At 37.4% G+C, this 20,914-nt stretch overlaps 1 protein-coding gene across 1 annotated transcript in view; it reads left to right on the plus strand.

Annotated features, from left to right (window-relative positions):
- Positions 1-20,914, plus strand: part of LOC129747994 (paired box pox-neuro protein-like) — a 142,753-nt gene that overhangs the window by 54,076 nt on the left and 67,763 nt on the right. The window contains exon 2 of the mRNA XM_055742443.1: positions 9,449-9,588. Within this exon, the coding sequence (XP_055598418.1) occupies positions 9,576-9,588 (13 nt within the window). The 5' untranslated portion in view covers positions 9,449-9,575. The remainder of the gene's footprint in view (positions 1-9,448; positions 9,589-20,914) is intronic.

Raw genomic sequence — 20,914 nt, forward strand, 5'->3', positions numbered from 1 at the left:
CTCACGTTTCCGAGATATTTGGATTTTTATCAGGGTTGTTTAAAAACAACACTTTGCATTTAAAAGTTAGAGAAAAAATAATGTCACAATTTTAATAAGTGTTCAAAAATCATATCAAGTAATTTTGAAGCATTACTTTTAAAAATTTGTTTAATGTTTAATGACATAAAGCAACATAATTCACATTTTTCCAAGGTGCAAAAAATTAATTTTGACTTATTTTAAGGCACTAATTCTTATTATGAAATAAGATTTTTTTCACAAGCTTTTGTTTTTCAGGTGTTGTTTGAAAAAAAAAGTAATAGGTAATTCATTAAAAAAATTTGATTCAATTATAAACTTTCTTAAAAAACGAAAGTTATTTTGACTCCTGAGAAAATGCTAGAAAATGTTTTCTTTTTTTAAATTTAAAAGAAGTTCTAAATGAAAGTATATCCTTAAAATTAATAAAAAGAATTTGAAAAAGTTTGTCGGCGATTTCAGCCTGAAAAAAATTATAAAACGATGGATATTTACGAACTCCAACGTTTCGACTTGTTTATTTCGCCTTAATCTGTCAAGTTGGAAAAAGTTTACAAAAATTTTTGATAAATTTTTGTATCAGCTAATCTGCTTTCTACTTCTAATTGTTTTAACATTATGAGGACAAGACAAAGTGAATATTATATGTATAAAATGAGTTATAGAATGATGAAATATAAAGCTACACTGCCGGCCAAAAGTTTGGGATCACCCACTAAAAAACATGTAAATTTTGATCGTTCATGTCTCAGTCGTCTTAGGACATATTGCAAATCTTCTGATCTCATTTGAAAGATAATGAGCAATAGCTATTTCGGAGGTATTTTGCCCAGATATAATATTTTAGTTTTGTACCTAAAACTTAACCTAAAGTTAGAACATTTTCAAAAAGTCGCACTCAATATTCAAATCCGATCATCTCGGGATAGGGTGGACCAAATCTCAAAATTTGAGTTGAATTAGAATCTATATTCTTTACTTCTCAAAACACAATCAAAAAATTTTGTGTAAAAATTTAAGAATGTACTTTTAATTAATAAAATAGACACTTGAGTTATCGTCCAAAAGTTTGGGATCACCCCTTAGTATGGTGTTTCGGCCAAACTTTGGGATCGTTCTTTTAAAAACATGCAACTTTATCTTATTCATATCTTTCTTATCTAACATCGTATTGCAGATCTGAAGGATTCATTTGGAAGCTTAGGAATTGTAGTTTTTTTTTGTAAATTCATTCAAAAATTATATTTTAAAGTGATAACTTTAAAAAATCACCTGAAATTAATTGTTTTTTTATGATTCTGAATTTTTTATGGTTCTCACTTTTAAATATAATTTTTGAATAAATTTATAAAAAAAAACCAAAAATCCTAAGATTTCAAATGTACCTTTCAGATCTGCGATACGATGTTAGATGAGAAAGATATGAATGAGAAAAATTTGCATGTTTTTGGCCGATGCACCATACTAAGGGGAGATCTCAAACTTTTGGACGATAACTCAAGTGTCTATTTTATTAATTAGAAGTACATTCTTAAATTTTTACACAAAATTTTTTGATTGTGTTTTGAGAAGTAAAGAATAGGGATTCTAATGCAACTCAAATTTTGAGATTTGGTCCACCCTATCCCGAAATGATCGACTTTGAATATTGAGTGCGACTTTTTGAAAATGTTCTAACTTTAGATTAAGTTTGAGGTAAAAAACTAAAACATTATATCTGGGCAAAATACCTCCGAAATAGCTATTGCTCATTATCTTTCAAATGAGATCAGAAGATTTGCAATATGTCCTAAGACGGCTGAGATATGAACGATCAAAATTTGCATGTTTTTTAGTGGGTGATCCCAATCTTTTGACCGGCAGTGTATGTGTATGTTAAAAATTGTCAATTCTACTAACAGTTTTTTTTGTTTTAACTGTCCAGAATATTTTTGAATCTATGAAACTGTCTTGAAGAAAAAGTCACCTCGTTGTCTGTGGTGTAAGCGTACGGAATTCTATTGCAAACTAATGATGTTTTCGTAAGGTGATACTTTTTAAAACTCTTTTAAGTTTTTTTTGTAAACTTTTTCCTACTCGCCAGATTTCTTGAAAAAAGCAAAATTAACATGCCGAAACGTCGGATGTAGTAAATAAACATTTTATGATTTGTGGAGACTGAAATCGCCGAAAAACTTTTTCAGAATAAGAAAAGTACAATTTTAATAACAGTTATGATACTGGAGAAATAGTTACAAACATTCGATAGCTATCCGATGGCTAGGAGAGTGTGAGAATTTCTCTATGGAACCAAACACTTATGCTTCAAATATCTAGTTGCTGTTTCACCGTACAATTTAACCATGCATCTGTTTAATTGGTCAATCATAAGTTTATCAGTTGGTCGTTCCTGTTAAATCTACCTTACAAGCTACATAGCGGATTTGTACTGAATATTCATGCTGACCGCACAAAATGTAAAGTTAAAACCAAATTTCGAGAACATGTTTTAGTAAATCGTGGGAAGTTTTATTAAATTAACTGTACAAGAACATAATCAAATTCATTAGGCGTTGGTCTATTTTCGTAACCTGCTGCTGCGAAATCCTACATTATCGAATCAACTCAACATGATGGCTGAATCAGCTTAGATACTGATAGAACAAAGTTTGTGCTCTTATCGAACAGCAGTGTCATTGACATGGAAGAACAAACCGTGTAAATTTTCATAACAATTAGAAAAGTTTTTTTTTTTCATTCATGCGAAGTATTCTAACGGGATTTGAACCACACCCAAAGAAGAGGTTGCAAAATTTCAATGCTGCTTGGCACTAGCTCTATGCCTAAAATGCGATGAAAAGTGTACTGTACCAAAGATAATATGAAAGAACTACAGACCCCGTTCGTTTTTGGCAACATTCGATTTTGGCAACATTCGATTTTGGCAACATCCGATTTTGGCACATGTGCCAAAATCGAACGGTTTTTAGAAACAACATTACAATTTTGTTTTCGTTATAACAGGACCAATTTAAATCAGACAAATACCACTAATACGTTTTTGTGTTCTGAAATGGTGATAAAATGCAACAATAAAAACAAAAGTTTTTTTTTAAATTATTAAGTACTAAAAAATGACAAAAAGGTGAAAAATTCAAAAAGTTGAAAAACAAATTCAAACAAAAGACTGAAAATGACTAAAAACAACTAAAAAATGATGACGAACGAAAAAAACAGCAAATATGACAAATGAAAACAAACATTATAAACAAAACAAGATAGGTGCAAAATGCATAAAAAAATTATGAAAAAAAAAATCAAAAATTACTAGAAATGGTCGGAAATTGACAAAAAATAACGTTTTTGATAATAATATTAGTTATTTTGTAAAAATAACTGATAAAAAAGTGGAGAAAAAAAACCGTTCGATTTTGGCAACATTCGATTTTGGCAACACAAAATGTACGAGCGTGTTGCCAAAATCGAACGGGGTCTGTACTGGCATAAAGAATCGAGCTCCCAAGCAAAATGATGCTTGACCACTACATTTAAGCGAAACAAGAAAAATAATTATGGGATTTTCATCCTATTGGATAAAAAAAAAAGTGGGAATCGAACTCAATGCAATATTATCATTTTGACTTGCCAGTCCGATAACTTAACCAGTGTACCAACTGAGTCAGTTAGCAAAAGAAGGTTTATTGTCATAGTATTTCGCCACGTCCAATCACCAAAAAGCGCACTGCGTTGGCCTTCTGGGAATGGGAAACGAGAAACTGTTTTCTTTTTTATTCAGACACATGAAATGCGGTTGAGCTGGGAGGACAATTCCAGCGATGAGAGAGTTTGTTGGTGCCGGTTCGGCATACAATCTTATGCCAATGAATCCACCTCAAAGGAAGGTCATCATCGGAATAGAGTGTGATTTGTGGGTGTATAATAGTTTATGAATTGAAATGCTACGGAAATTTCAAGCGACATAATTTATCCATCCGACCCACTGTGCCAGTCAGATGGGGTGACTCCCGAAATCAAAAAGAAGAGAAGGGGACCCCTAACAAAAAACACACGCGAGGAGGGCAAATGAGCGAGGATGATCATCAACACCCTTGGTTCATCGTTGATCCATCGAAGAAGAGGAGACTGATGGCGATGGTGTTTTGTTTTTATATGCTCTTCAAATAGGTTCGTCGTTCGAAATGACGAACCACTGAACTGACTGAAGTCTCTTCTAAAGTCCAGTCAGTGAGTGAGTTGATACCTTGCTATATAAATTGATATAAATGCGTACGAAATCGTAAACCTTTATCGCTTTTCCGATTCTGGACAGACCGGCCGGGATCAGGAGACTTGGCTCGTTTGATGGACTTCTATGTGTGTAAGAAGCTATTCCATGCAGGGTAGGGGGATGATCTTTGTTCGAATCGATGAGGGACCCGGGCGGGATGTTTTGGATACCTACTTGGACACAACCGAGATGCTGACACGTTTTATATCATTTGGTCGTTGGGTTTTTGGTTGAGCACTATTTCTTTTTCCGGAGAGCACAGGTAGCAATCTCGGATCGGATGTTAAAGTTACATACGTCTGTATGTAGGTACCTGTGGTGTGTGTACGTACAACTCGACGACGGTGACTGGAAAATGTTAAACGACCTGGCTTGTTATTCGGTTTAATTATCTTTTAATTATATCAGAAAATAAAACAGAAATTAATAAACACACTTTAATGAGATGTAACCCTGGCTGCTGGTGCACAGCGATGGAAAAAGGGACCTCAAAGTCTTTTGTTTGCGTTTATGACGTATCTCAGTAGGAATGTGATCAACCTTGTCATTGATATTATACGCTTCTGGGTTTACTTCAGATGTTTATCTGAGAGGGTAGCCTATGAACGACTGTGTTGTTTGTTTCCTGTGTTCCTTGAATTTAGGAAATGATTTTCCTAAAGTACTGAAAAGTACTTGTTTGGTAGAATTTTTGAAATCACAACAGTTTCAAAAGAGACGTGTGACATCAACGAAATTTTCGAAAACCATAAAAACGGACCTTCCGTCCAACGCTCGGGATATGCCACCTCGAGAAACCTTCAAACAGCCACATCAGCAGCAAAAAACGGTCGAATGATAAATATTAATGAAGCACAAAACCGAGAGGTTCAACAACCATATCCTTGCGTCGGTCATCCGGGCCTCTATCCGTGGAACGACGACGACGTTCGTTCGTCTAAATTTCGGAACTTTTTTTCAGGACCTGGATTCGAATGCGAGAACGATTTCTGAAATTTACTTACGGAAGGGTCCAGTAGTTGCGCGTAAAAGGGTACATCGATTTGCATAACCATGTCCTAATCTAAATACATCACATCTACCTCGCTGCAAGTAGCTCGGAGGGCTCCACAATCAGAGTACCTCACCAACGCACCAAACCTGACAAATCGGACTAAATCAATCATAAAAACGGAACTATGTTGATTTTCGGGGCACTGTTTTGAATAGGGATCCATTCGCCCGTTTGGTTTATGGTTTTTCTGTATATTTATGATATTTGCTTAAACTTTTATTCAGCGTAACTTACGGCACGGTTGATTTAATGTGTACACTTTAGACGGCTAATCTTGAGGCTTTACACGAGTAGTTAAATTTTGTTTATGCCTCGATTCAAAGGCGATTCGTTTGTTACCGAGAGTGGAAGTACCGAATTTGTGCGTCGTAGTAGAAATACTTCCCGAAAAAGTCGCAGAAGGTTGCTCGAACTTCAGAGGTTGAGCAAAGAGAGTAAGACCATTTTTCATGCTTGACCGAAACGAGAAACGCGTAAATGAGCGTACGATTCGTGCTAAATTGCGAATTTGTAAACCAAATCTGGCTACAAGCTAACGATTCCGATGGCTAGAGAGACCTCTTCGTGAGAACCGATTCTAATAGCATTGCGGAAAATCAGCAATTGTGTTAATGAGTCCCACCTTCCTTCACTACAAATATTTGACCACCGCAGCAGAATAGCACCCTCATCTAACTTATATGGCACCGCATGGTGCTAATAATAAAACAATTTCCTCGCCACGGGGCGTTTGTCGGAACCGATAACAACTTCACCCGATTCACGCACCTTTTCCGGAAAAACGCGACAAGCTGGGCAATTACTCGAGAGAAAACATGCGGCTCGAAGGACCAGCTCGAAGCTTCCATATAGATTTTCACGGTCGCCTCTTTTCTCGGTTGTCGATTTTGGCAAACACGCAAAACACGCTGTCCCACCTCTCAACAACCGGTCATGGTTCTTGTGTTTTTTTTCTGTTTCGGTTCCGCCCTAAGGGGACCCATCTTCAAGGGTACACAAACCTGCGGCTCGAAGGACCGGATTAAAATTCTACCCACTTGGAAAAGTAAACACGCAAAGCCTCCACAATTGAGCGGTCAAAACTAACCCGGGTGAGATCAGAATAAAAAAACGCGTAAAAGAGCAACGCGGCTAAAGATTTTCCGAGAAAGTTCAAAGCAAAACGACCAAATTCACTCTATTTTTACGAGCGGTACGCATATTTTCTAGGACATAAAACGAGGCAGGCTACTTTTAGGCGCCCAAAACGCACGTAATCCGCCCCGGTTTGGCACCTACACCTACACCGTCGGCCACCCGTGTCAGTCAGTCCGTCCGAGGTTCGTTATGCTAATTTATCCGCCTTAAAAGGCGTTAATTAATGGAATTATAATATTTTCACAGTGATTCCGGGAGGGACATCGGGAAATATCCACGTGCATATACCTAAGAGAATCACACTTAGGCGACTCCGGTCAGGTTACGTAGGTTTCCCTTTCCTTTAGTCACGGATCGGTGAAGAAGTTTTTGTTTTGGCACCCTGTCGATGGATGAATTAAGGAGCATGATGTTTGACGTTTTAGAGACAGGTGTTGAGAATATGTTTTGAACTCGGGCTTGATTCTGACATTTTTCCTTTTGATTTTCACTCTGTCACAATTTTGTTTTCAAAGGTTAAATTTGTTTTAAAATAACGGTGGAAATATCTAGTTTTATATGAGAAGTTCGAGACAATAATGAAAATGCAAGTTCTCAAAAATAATTATCTTTTTCTCAGCAGTGGAGCAAGAAGGGATTTGATGGAACCTTAAGGAGGATGATTATCAATATGAAACCAGCTTAATTAACTATTTGAGTTCTTTAATTAATTGTATTCAGGTACTAATAACAGTACATTTTCTGTCTGGCCTACTGTTGAAAATAAAGATAACAACGTAAAATGCAATTCTGGGATCAAAAATAGAAAATTCGACACTGTGTGGGGCAAACTGAGCACTCTCTGGGTTTAAATGAGCACCTATGTAAATTTAAGCGTGCAAGGTACAAGATTCAAGAAGCACACATATGAACAATTACACGTGAACACACCTGCCACATCCACATTTATCAATTTTAAAATAATACTACACAAGGAATACTTATTGAGAAAAAAAAGTAAAGTCTGGGAGTGTTTTAAGACTAAAATATGAGACATAAAATAAAAGTCATTCTAAACTTGAAAAATTAAAAGCTATTGATCTTCGTCTGCAATTCATTAAAATTTCATTTTTCCATTCTATCCTCCTTTTTCGTCTCACCAAGTTTTAAGGTAAGCAATCAAATTGTAAGAATACAAAACGAATTTGGTTCCTTAAAGCCTAAAGGTATGAGCCGTTTAGAATAAAGAACTTACAAAAAAAAACTTGAAAAATGTATAAAAAGTGTTGAGAGAAATTATCTCTTCGAAAAGTCAAGAAGTCCCATGTTTATGATAAATGAGAAATGAGAAATAAGAAATGGGAAATGAGAAATGAGAAATGAGAAATGAAAAATGGGAGATGAGAAATGAGAAATGAGAAATGAGAAATGAGAAATGAGAAATGAGAAATGAGAAATGAGAAATGAGAAATGAGAAATGAGAAATGAGAAATGAGAAATGAGAAATGAGAAATGAGAAATGAGAAATGAGAAATGAGAAATGAGAAATGAGAAATGAGAAATGAGAAATGAGAAATGAGAAATGAGAAATGAGAAATGAGAAATGAGAAATGAGAAATGAGAAATGAGAAATGAGAAATGAGAAATGAGAAATGAGAAATGAGAAATGAGAAATGAGAAATGAGGAATGAGAAATGAGAAATGAGAAATGAGAAATGAGAAATGAGAAATGAGAAGTGAGAAATGAGAACTGAGAACTGAGAACTGAGAACTGAGAAATGAGAAATGAGAAATGACAAATTAGAAATTAGAAATGAGAAATGTGAAATGAGAAATGAGAAATGAGAAATGAGAAATGAGAAATGAGAAATGAGAAATGAGAAATGAGAAATGAGAAATGAGAAATGAGAAATGAGAAATGAGAAATGAGAAATGAGAAATGAGAAATGAGAAATGAGAAATGAGAAATGAGAAATGAGAAATGAGAAATGAGAAATGAGAAATGAGAAATGAGAAATGAGAAATGAGAAATGAGAAATGAGAAATGAGAAATGAGAAATGAGAAATGAGAAATGAAAAATGAGAAATGAGAAATGAAAATGAGAAATGAGAAATGAGGAATGAGAAATAAGAAATGAGAAATGAGAAATGAGAAATGAGAAATAAGAAATGAGAAATGAAAAATGAGAAATGAGGAATGAGAAATGAGAAATGAGAAATGAGAAATTAGAAATGAGAAATGAAAAATGAGAAATGAGAAGTGAGTAATAGGAAATGATTATAAAAATGTTTTAGAAAAATTTTGACCAATTTCTAGCATAGATTTATAAGATTTTTTTACTACTTGCCTAGCTTTATAAAACTTCATTTGTAGTTTGGTAAAAGCTGGTAAAAGCAATAGTCAGTCCAAAAGCTCTCAGCATGAAGGTTTCTAAGAATCACTTTGATATAATACTCGCCTTGGATCAGTTGATTGAGTTTTTGTCTGAAATCGTTTCCAAATGCTGTTTGCAACATAAGTTTTCATAATAAAGTAAATTTACGAATTATGTGCGATAGCTAGAGACCTAAACTGGGCATTGGCCGTAAGACCCTTTGGGTCTTCGAAGCGCGAAATCTAATCTCCTAACATTTAAGAAAAATCTCTATTTTGTTCATATTATAAAAACCAGTAATCTTCTTTCTCAACTCAACTCCACATTTTATTGCAACGCACCAAACCTCCCACGGCGACGACATTGCCAAGACTCAGAATTCGAACCACTTCGACTGCCTAATGATACTCATCAAATGGTCGTTGGAATAAATTAAAATCATTTACCACGCTCCTCATCGCCATCACGTTGAGCCGTTTGCGGGTGCGGTTCGGATCAATTGCGCGCACTTTACCCGTTTTGTAATCATAGACCTTTTCTCTCCGAGCCGATAATAACGATAATAATCATAATGATTCCTCCTCCTTTCTTGCTACTTTTGTTTTTATTTCACAGGCAGCCCTCGGTTTGCTTTTTGACGGATAGGAGATAGACATTGGACGCAGGTTGGTGTCCAGGAAAAGTCGGAGCGTTCGGGTGAACTCTCTTTCCTGCGTCCTCTCATCCAAGCAATTGCGAAGAAATGCCCCATACCGGTAAGTGGAAACGGCTATTACAGATTATCGTCGTAATTTTCGCAGGGTAGATCGGATCAGGAGGACTATTCTTACTTAGTGTTTCCAGTAAACTAGGGGCACACTGCCCCGAAATACTCTTTCGGTGCACCTTGCCCCACAAACTTGAGCGGAGCGTAGCGATATTGATATGGCACTTTTTCGCTTCATCTAAACGGCACTTGCAACTGATGAGCTTTTGAGGTTTTGTAGCTACCGACAAAGTGAAGCGTTGCCACGGATTGTCTCCCCCTAGCTAGGAGTAGATCCCATGATAGAGTTCAAATTACCATCAACGACGCCATCAAGGTGAGCACTAATTCTCGCTCGCTGCCGTTTGTAATCCTGCTGATGATCGGATCATCGTTGGTGCGCTCAGATTGGACGCGTAGATAAGTATAGGATGAGAAGCTGTAGGCAGTCGATGAGCAAACCGGATTGCCATAAAGATCGCTCCTCTATGCACTTTAACTTACTGGGAGTTGGGAGTTCTATTTCTCGAATTTTTCTTCTGCTAAATGATGAGCTACTTCATCTGCTGGATCGCAAACTAGCTTGGTCACAGTTCGGTAAAATAAATTATCGGTATTAGGTTGATGATTAGGATTTTAGGATTAGGAAATTAGGATTTTTTTTACTAATTATACCCACAAAGCAGACTCTACTCCAATAATGAACTTCCTTGGAGATGAAATTATCGATATAAGATTCTATGCCGGACCGGCATTAACAAGCTTTCTAATAATTGGAGTTTTCCTTCCAGCGCAAATGCTTTGCATAAGTCTGAAAGAACCAAATAAATCATGTCCCAAATCGTATCACAAAACAAAGCAGGATGGAAACAATCAGCCAGCAAGAATATTGTCAAATGATGTACCGAGCGCAGTGTGTGTGTGCAGTGCGTTTTTTGATAATCGGAGGTGGCAATAAACTTTCGCTTACTAATCGACTCAGATGGTGCAATTGGTAAGATATCGTACTTGCAAGCCGAGATTAGATATTGCAGTGAGTTCGATTCTCATTATATATATTTTTTAAATGAAATGTGCAATAGGATGAAAATCCCATAATTTTTTTTTCTTCATGCATCATTTTGCTTGAAAGCTTGAGTTTTTATATCAATAGTTCTTTTCTAGTACACTTTTCAGCACATTTTCGGCAAAGGGATTTGCTAAATAGGCAATGGATTTTTGAAACATCTTAACGATGATCTCAATAGAAAATTGCAATTTTATCCCAGGTTTTTGTTCAAGACTATTTGAATGAACTGAATTAGAAATAATCATCAAATTTACTGGTTTTTTAAATGATAAACCATCGTTTATTACAAGTCAATTGTTGGAGATAATCAATACTTGTAGCTATCTTCAAAATACCATCTCAAATTTCTCCTCATTGGGCTAAACACATAATAAAGTAATTTAAAGAATATGTTCTCAACTCAAGAATTCACTTACACTTTTGGTGCTAAACATTGACGAGCTTTTCCCCCAAAAGAACTTCTTTCGCCACAATTGCCTCGGATAACAACATCCAACGATGGGAAAGGGCTTGGGTAAACATTTGAACTTAAAGTCGGTTCCTCATTTTTTTTTATTCTTTCTCCGTCTCATTCCTTGCCATTTTCTGCCCAGAAGGGAATAATTGTGGCGCTAGGGAGAAGCGCAGACGGTAGAAAGAATATGCAACGTAATCCCCAGAGCGTATTTGTACCTAATTGCGGTAAAGATCGCTCTAGATTAATGCACACCGATACCGGTAGGTAATGTTGGCGTGTGCCTATGTAATTTTGTCATTAATTTGGCAGGTGCTGTCAAAACCGGCGAAGAAGCCATTTGATTGAAGCTGATCAGAGGAAGAAGATTTTGTTGGGATTGTCAATATTTTCTGTTCTCGATTTAGACAGGTGTAGCGAAATCACAGGACTTTCAATAAGTCTTCGGAAACAGTTAGATGGAAAAATATTAACCGATTCAAACTGGAGTGAATCAAACGGTTCAACCATTGAAGCTATAAAACCCACCAAAAACATTCAAAGTTCGGAACGATTAACTGCGCTGCTAAGGGTTACGATTAATTAATGTTGTATGGTCGTTCGAGTGCAAGTGTTGCCAATGATTTCTGTCTGTATGGCTCGAAACGTTCGGTTTATGGTCTCCTCGTTAGGGCTACAGCAGAAGGTCTAAGTCTCAAAATCCAGCAGCGAAAAACGTTGTGTGAATTCAAAAATGGCAAACGAAATTAAAGTTCAGGTGTTTAAAATCTCCGTTTTTATTTTACGACCCTACCGGACAGGCTTTCTTCCGAGCGATAGGGAGCTGGAACAAATCCGTCGGAGCAAGTGAGATGGCTAGCATACTTTGCGCACAAAAAAGAGGTGTGTTCCCCAAAGCAGCTCTCAAGTCTTGATTAGTCGCCACTGGGTAGGTAGTTGCTTCGAAGGGGTTGGATGTATGAAAGGAGAAAAAACATAAAAACCGCTTATGTGTGCTTATACGGTCTACTTTAAAGCGTTGGAACCTCGTTTATCATTTTCTGCGAATGTCAGACACACAAATGGTCCTCCCGATCGTTTCACTCACACTCATTCGCGAAATCTTCCAGCCCGGTATTGAGATGGAAAGCGATGTGTTAAGGCAAGTTTTACGCTTGCCATTATAAATTTATATCATTTGAATGTACGATGGCCTACGATGGTCTCAGAGCTCTCCTTTGGTCTCACTGGTTCCAGCAATGGGCAGGGATCTTTTACGACCTCCCCTTGCCAAAACAGCGCACTTGGAACATCGAAATTCACCTATCATCGCCCCAGAGGCACCTCAGAAATAAGGTTTCCCGAGGACTTTTGGTTTCGCGCTGAAGCTGCTGCGTTGTAAAATGCTTGCTGGAATTTAGCGGTTTAATTAGTGTCGCAAAAGTGGCAATTATTGCACTGTGGAAAGTCTTCGGGTCATAAACGGATTGGCGAAAACCACCACCAGAGATAAAAAGTACGGTTTTTAAAAAAAGCGTGATGATGGAACGTTCATTACAAATTCAGAAGCCGAAAATCGCAAAGGTTAATAAAGTTTTCGGCTGCAGCTCTAAAACCTGGAATGAGTAAATGAGGTATTTTGGAAAACTGCGTTTTTGTGTTCGGTAGTGGATAGTTTTTCCGTCAGTAGGGTCGGTTCGTTTTGTTGGATCCAAAACGGGTTCCCAAAATCGTCCTGGATAAGATCCATGGCTAGTTTTTTTTTCTTTTTTTTTCTGAGGTTTTGATCCTGTAGGATAATTCATCCCTATATGATCCATGGCTAGGAACGGATGTGGATTGCTTAATATCAGTTTGATCTTCTTTGTATAATTGTCTACTTACTTTACTATGCCAGATGTATTAAAAATTGATTAATATAAGCAGCTACCTGAGATGCTCGAGAAGACCGTAGACGCAAACAGCACTAGACGTATGCACTGATTGAAAGGAATGACTTTCTTCGGGAGCGAAAAAACCGATTCTGAATCGTCATGGCAACGAGAACTGAGGGTTGCTTTGATCAAAAATTTGAAATAAACTTTCTTCTGTAGGGTATCGATAGGCTCATCGACTGATGTACGCGGTTAGTACCGTACAGGTAAAACACATGTCTCGGCGTGGATTATGGAAAGAGTTTGGGTTTTAAAACGTGGCGCAATTTTTTGAATCGTTTTTTTATCGGCTATTGGAATGCGACACGATGGGTCGTCTGTGAGAGGGGTCCTTAGTGATGGGCGGTTGCTGTAACAGGGGGTGGTAGAGGGCAGGTTGGGGGGGGGGGGGGTGTGGTTGTGATTGTTTAATTTTTCTTTTCTGTTTTTATTTTCCTATTCTACTTTTTTTTTTTTTTTTCTTCAGTTACTCATTAATCCATCTATTTGGTAGGGGTTCGACCAGATCTAATTGAATGCAATCAGCATTTTTATACAAATATTTTCAACTATTGAAAAACTTGAGGTTATCGACCAGAATCAGTAGTTAACAATCTTAATCATGTTCGTGGTATCGTCCTCCTTCAAGAACTCCGTAAATGAATTTTAAAATGCAGACCCGGTCGGTGGTCGGATTATAAAACAGATGAGGCCGTAGCTTAGATAGGTGAACCCAGAGTAACTATACTGAAAATAATTTGCATTGTGGTAAAAGAAATAGAATATCTATACTATTTATTATGTTATTTTTTCTGTTTTTGCTATTACTTATTTTATGATTGCTACACTCTGTTACAGAGAAAAGTTTAAAACCCTGAGGGTTAAAATGTAAAAATTTAAACCTCATATTGTTTCATCGTTTATTAGTCATGTGAATTCATTAGAAGGCCTCTTTAGGAGCAAATAGGAGTTTCATTAGGAAACGTAGGAAGTTGAGGAGCATAGGTTCAAAGTGGTTACTTTACCTACCAAGGTAATATCCCATGCCACAAAACCCTTACCCGTGGAGATCTGTGGAGGGATGGCGTACAGCCGGCCTCCGCTAAACATATCTCCACATGTGCTGCACCTCCTTTCCTCCTATCGACTACATGGACTTGGCCGGCGTCGTTATTGGTTCATTTATAAGTAGGAGATCCTCAAAATTGTACAGTGAGATTGTGTAGCTTGTTCCCAGCACCTTTCATTTGGTTCATTGTGCAATGTTGATTATCTCGAACCAATCACGGAGTGCAACCATTATGCCATTGGCCATGGGGCCGCAGGTGGACCGTAGTTGATAGCAAGCTCAAGCTCAAGCTCAAGTTATTTTGGAAAACTGCGTTTTCGTCTTTCCTTGAAGATTTCGCAATGGAGATGGACAACCGGTAAGCTTATTTTTTTTGTAGAGTAGCTTTTTCATGTTGAATAACCCAAAATTGAAACAAGAGTATCGGGTTGAGGTGTTCAATAAGAAAAGGTACTGTTGAAAACGCAGGTTTCAGTGGTGAAATAGAGTTAATCTTTAATCAGGTTTGTACGTCAAGTTCTTAAACAACCACCCATTACATTAGCGATAGCTATTCGTCACTTTCCACTTCTCATATTCCCTAACCGGGAAACTACTCATTTCTCAATGAGTACTTTGATACTATTACCCACAATATTTGGCAACACTGTTGTGTTACCCAATTTGAGTAGTCTCGCTTAACCGTGTGATGATGTAAACATTTGTATGTAAACAAAACACCTGTGAGAGAGATTTTCATCCGCAAGAACACTATACTAGCGCTTATCAACTTCAATTTTGATCTCGATAAGTTGTGCATTCCGATTCAAATTTATCGTCTCTTGTAACTTTAAGGATAAGTTCTCGCTCCCGGACGAGAGAAAATGTCTCACTATTTTGCATGGAGTTGGAGGGCGCAAATAGTCAAAATAAACGTAAAAAGCTAGAAAAAGCACTGTCTGTGCGTTACACGCAAACCGCCAAAAACTTACCGAGTAAGTTATTTTTACGCAACCGAGAGTTTTTTGATATTTTCTTTTGTTTGCATACTTTTCGTTACATGTTTTGTATGCATCTCAAAAGTTTATTCAAGAAAAATATTGCGTGAGTACTTTTGCATCAGCCATTTTGTTCCCGGGCGGCGGTTGTTGATGCCGCAGAATTTTTGCCATTAAATGTCTCCAGGAAGTTTCCAGTAGAAAAGCGTTCAAATTCGAACTTGACATGCCATAATCCTCCGGAGACAGCCACATGAAATCAGTAAGTATTGATCAGATTTAAATTATTAATTTATTTTAGTTAAAATGAAATCTCTTCAGACAGATCCGAACCGCATCACTAAGTCGTTTGTTTGGAGGACAAACTGTATAATGATTCATCGATTAATTGGTGCTGAAGAAGTTCCACACCACATTAGAACTGGTCACGTAGCAAAAAAGCGGCAAGAAATGTCCGAAGCAAGGAAGCGGTCACCAGAAAATTCTGAGAACATTTTCCTGGAAGTTGGACTGTGTTTCCGGTACCCCAGTTTCCTTGTCAGCCGAAACAGGAAGATGGCTTGCAGAATGAACGATAACTCGTAGCATTTGAATTACGTGATCATCCATTCTCAAAATGCTGGAAACACCGAGGAGTCAAATAATTTACCTGACAGGAATCAAAACCCTGCCATGCTGTGCTGCTTGTGTAGACGAAAATCCGGACAACGATGAACGTCAGGATTAGGTCCCGGTGGGTTGATGCTGATAGCAGTAGCACCCCCTTGAAGCTGACTACTTTCGATGAAAGATCCCGCAATCAAATCAGGTAAGTAATGCCAGTTTTTGTGAATTAAATTGTACCATAGAAAAACTTGGTGTTACAGGTCCTACCGATGGAATAGATATCAACGTTTCTGTTTGATATTATTTCGGAATGTACAGTTATTGGTACGGGAGAAACTCCGAATCTGTCCCGGCAGCGGGACTGTTCTTGTACGGGATAAAATAGAAACGAGTCCAGTACCGAACCAAACGAAATCCGTTGGAAGCAGCAGTTACTACACTACCTAATAGTACAATAAACAAACTGCCTCGAAATTCCTAGTTCTTATTTTAATCTAGCCTTTTAATCCGAAAAAATCGCTTATTTTAAAGATTCCTCGATTTAACGCACCGGCGAGAAAAATTAAAAAAACTTTCAGTTGAGTAAAATGCACTAAACTTAACGTTGAGTTAAATACGCTTAACTTAGAGTTGAGTTTAATGCATTCAACTTAACAGTAAGTCCCTGCACTTTTTGTCCGAGTTGCATACAAAAAAGTGGCGGTTGAGTTTTTTATTTTTGCCGTGTAGCTCTCTTGATCACTTCCAGATTTTTTCGGAGAATACTCTCAGAACTAGAACTGACTGAGAGAAAATAATTTCGGACGAGTTATCATATCAATCTTTTATAAAGTAGACTTTTCAGCGCATTTTTTTCACAAAGATTTGCTAAATAGGCATTGGATTTTTGCAACCTCTTCTTTGGGTGTATAAACAATATTTTCGTTCTAATATGTGTTGTGAGCCAACTTGGTTGAATAATTTTGCTAAATCAAAGCAATCGAAAGATTTCTTGTAATTTAACCACGGTATAAGAAAAGTTCAGATAACGATATTTCGATAGCAACCAACGTTATTCTTCAGTGAGCGTTATCGATAACGCTCACTGAAGAAGATAGTATGTGCACCCATAGAAGAGGTAACAGAAATCCAATGCCTTTTTAGCAAATCTCTGTGCCGATAATGCTCTGAAATGTGCACTGTGCCGAAGACGGTATGTTGGAAAAACCGTAACTGGCATAAGGACTCGGCTTCCAATCAAAATTATGCATGAACACTACATTCAAGCGAAAAACATTTTATGGGATTTCGTTCCTATTGGATAATCCATCCCAGAAACAAGAAAATAAAATTAATAACCACAGCGCCGTGGGGAGATTCGAACTCATATCACCATTCAAATCGTCTTGCCAGTCCGACATCTTAACCAGTGTACTATTTGAGCTTCATGCAGGACGAGGGATATTTGTCATAGGCTTTCTGCCACCGACCAATAAAAAAAAGAAAGCTTAACGGTGGCTTCCCGGCGTTTGGCCTCCTTTCAAGGCATTCCTTTGTCTTGCGATGGAAACGGGAAAGGGAACGGGAGTGAAGGAACGGGAAACCCATTGAATGAGAACTGTGTTTGCTTACTGCCTGCTATTACATACACACGCTACATATACACAGCTGCTAAAGCCGGGCAGCTTGGCCGATGGTTGTTTGCCGGTGAATTGAAGGAATGTTTTTGTTGTTGCTTTTGCTACATACACACGCACAGCTTAGCCGTGGTTGTTTGCCGGTGGATTGAATTGAAGCAATGTTTTTTTTGTTGCTTTTACTGCATACACACGCACAGCTTGGCCGTGGTGCTGGTGGATTGAATTAGAAGGATATTTTTGTTGTTGCTTTTGCTACATTCACACGCACAGTGCTCGGTTAGCTGGCTGCCTGGTGTTGGCCGGTATTTATTTCCATCCTTCTTCGTCTTGTGATGCGATAGGGAGGGACGTGCAAATGTTTTTATTTTGTTTCTTTCAGACATACGCAATTCGGTTAACTTGGGAGATTAATGCCAGTGGGAGCAAATCGAATCAGCACCGGTCGCGTTATCTTCTTGTACCAATGATGCTATGTAATTGACTACACGCCATTGGCACAGAGGCTGAATTTTGGGTGTGGTTATCGAAATATTTACCAGTATATGAACTTTTGTTAAACTGTGGTTAAATTAAAGAGAATCTTTCGATTGCTTCTATCCAATATTTTCGTGATTTTTTGGCTTCCAGCAATTCCATAAATTCTACGACAAATAAAACCCATCATGCCTAAACCAAACAGGATTCAAATTCCATCACCTCATCCACATCGATCAAATGCTTTAGAAAATTATTGTATTCTTTTTTTTTTTCTTGGAATGCACCTCGCAAGTGGCCATCGTCATTTGAAAGTAAAAATTTAATTAGCACGTGTGTTGTCAATAATGTCACAAATTTGTCAAAAGCTCCGAGCGCTTCTGGACCCCAAAGGGCAGGCACGTGTGGATTGCATGCTAAATCATGTTGCATCTGCACTGCAGCTATCGTCTGGCATTCGTATTTAAATCTTTCTAAAGTTGGTTGATTAACACATTTTCTGCCTTTGGCGGAACTTGCCGTCCTAATGGTACGTTGTTTGGTTTCTAACATGGCTGAATCATTTCTTAGCACACGCGTCAGCTCAACCGCTTGATCGATCGATCGTCGTCACTTCGCCCGTGAGAGACTTCAATTAGGGGGCCCTTTTCGATAAGTGCGCTGCTGATCAGTAGTTCAGTAGTGAAGGAATGAGCTGACAAATAATTGAAGTCTCCTTCCGATTTGGGGGTAACACTTTGATTGGACCGGCCAATGAGTAATAATTTCGATCGATTTCCGAAACCACACATTATGCGCTGAAGTATTTTACCGTTTCATTATTTGGGGTTCGGTTAAAAATTCGGCGTTTTCTAGACGGCAATAGCCGGAGGAAAAACTTGCGCGTTCCTAAGGAATTGTTCGGTCGATAATTAGGTATCTTCTCTATTGCGGCATGTGCTCAAGACAGGTTGAAGTGAGGCTTCTTGCGGCTGCATCTACGTCGCATTCGTTGAACAATTTCACGTAATTACTGTGATCAGTTCGGGTTTATGGAATTTATACTATTAAAACACTTTAATGTGCAAGGAATTAGGAATAATGTTTTTTTCAATGAAGATTCGAAAGACGATAGATGATGGCAAAGCAAAGATAAGTAAATTAATTGTTTTTTTTTCTTCTAAAAAGTCTGAAGGCTGTTCGATATTCCAAAGTTTAAACTATCATGAATTGATCAACAGAGAAAAAAAATTGTATTCCTAGTTTTTGAAAATTGATAGAATAACCGATCTGGGCGATATGGATATCCCTTTCATGTTTTTTAATAGTTAAATAAAATTGCTTCAATCGATGAGCAACTACGAAATTTGCTCTTGCGCAAACTTTTGAAAAATCATCAATTCTCTCAATGCGACGTTTGGAAACAACTTGGAATCGTGCTATCAATGTTGAGCTGTGTGATAATATAAACGTTACTACACAATTATGAGTATCGAGAGAGGAAGAAATGCTGCCAAACATGGTGTCCTATTAATGATCAGTATCACAAGCGTATCGTAATAGTTTTAACACTTAAAGACCTGATCTAAAAAAAATCTTAAATATTCAAACAGCTTTAGCACTCCAATTATTGAACTGATTTTTACAATTTTGATCTTGAGGAATAACTTGAAGTCTCTGGTTTCAGTTTGTAGAACAAAATTTTACTGAAAATCCAAGAATTTCGAGATAGGGGAACATGGTACAAAATGCACAGAGCAGGCTAGATGCGTCACTATCAGTATTTCACTAAACAAACTTTTTTTTTTATATTTCTGAAAAAGCCAGTCTGTTTTATTTACATACACTTTTATGCGAAACAAAAACAAAAGTTTTTAGGAGTTTTATGTATTCCGCATACTGGATCATTTCCCTTAGAGCAAGTTCAATGGTGTAGGAAAAAAGTGGTAGAAATTTTGACAGCTGTAGCACAGATGGGAATTTTTCTATCGCGAAAAATAGAACAAAAATGTTGGCCGTCCATCGGTGTGATAGAAAACGAAGGAATAAAATCGAAAGCTACCAGCGATGCCAAGTGCATTTGCTTTCCAGTACCTTTACTATTTTTTTGTATTTTGAATTGAATTGTTTAAAAATGGAAATCAAATTCACTTTATTTGATCATTGACTTGCAAATAATAATATGAATATAAAAGTTTTAGTATATACGTTTAGTTCCACTATGTTTGAAGTTACACCGGGGTAATTAGAAGCTTAGGATTCATTAGAAGCTGATTATATTTCTGAACTGTTCCGAAATAATCATTTTTGAAGCGCTAATTCAATTTGCATTTCTTCGGCATCTCCTGGGACCGATTGCAGCAAGCCTTCTGGGCAAATTCCATGCTCTTGGGAGCATCCGATCCGCAGCCTCCCTTTTTGCTGGTAGATGAAAACGAGCCACCTTTCCGGCTGCATCAAGTTTGTTTCCTTATTTGTTTGCCTTGAACGTGTGCCCTTGTTTCAACTGCTGACTTGGGCCGCAGGAAAAAACAGGGACAACCTAAAATTGAAAAAATGTGATTTTGATTCAAGTATTTTTTTTACAATTTGTGATAATTACTTACTTATTGGATCATTTGTTTATGGTTGGCTTGCTGTGAATCGAGTACCGATATCACTTGACCAACACTGATTGTCCGGACGGTTGTCCGGACGGATTCCGACAATCACCGGTTGCTCGATCAATGTTCCCGATGATAAATTTTTCGGTCTCTGCATCAATGCAATTGATAAATAATTATCACAATATCGTGAAGTTATTCAACTATCTGGCATCTCTGCGTTTCAGAAAAGTGATGGTGCACGCAATTGGCTAGGGTATCGAAAAAATTGACTTTAAGTTTTAAAGAGTTGATTTGTTTTTTTTTTGTAAATCGTAACAATTTAAGTGATAAATGTATTGTTGAAACATTAAAATATAATTTTCTATTTAAATCCTAAAATTACTCAATTTCCCTTTTTCCCCTCGACTGAGGTTTTGAACATAAGAAAGATGGCAGCACCGAGTCGTTTCATGCACGAATACTGTATTGCAACGCCGACTCTATCACTTGGTTCGGTGTTGCAAAACAATGTGTTTTTCTATCACCGTCAGCCAAAAAGTGTTATACGATACAAATTTTGCAGCGCGAAACTCTTCGAATATCAGATTTTCC

The sequence above is a fragment of the Uranotaenia lowii genome, chromosome 2 (genome assembly GCF_029784155.1).
Source record: "Uranotaenia lowii strain MFRU-FL chromosome 2, ASM2978415v1, whole genome shotgun sequence".
Lineage (NCBI taxonomy): Eukaryota > Metazoa > Arthropoda > Insecta > Diptera > Culicidae > Uranotaenia > Uranotaenia lowii.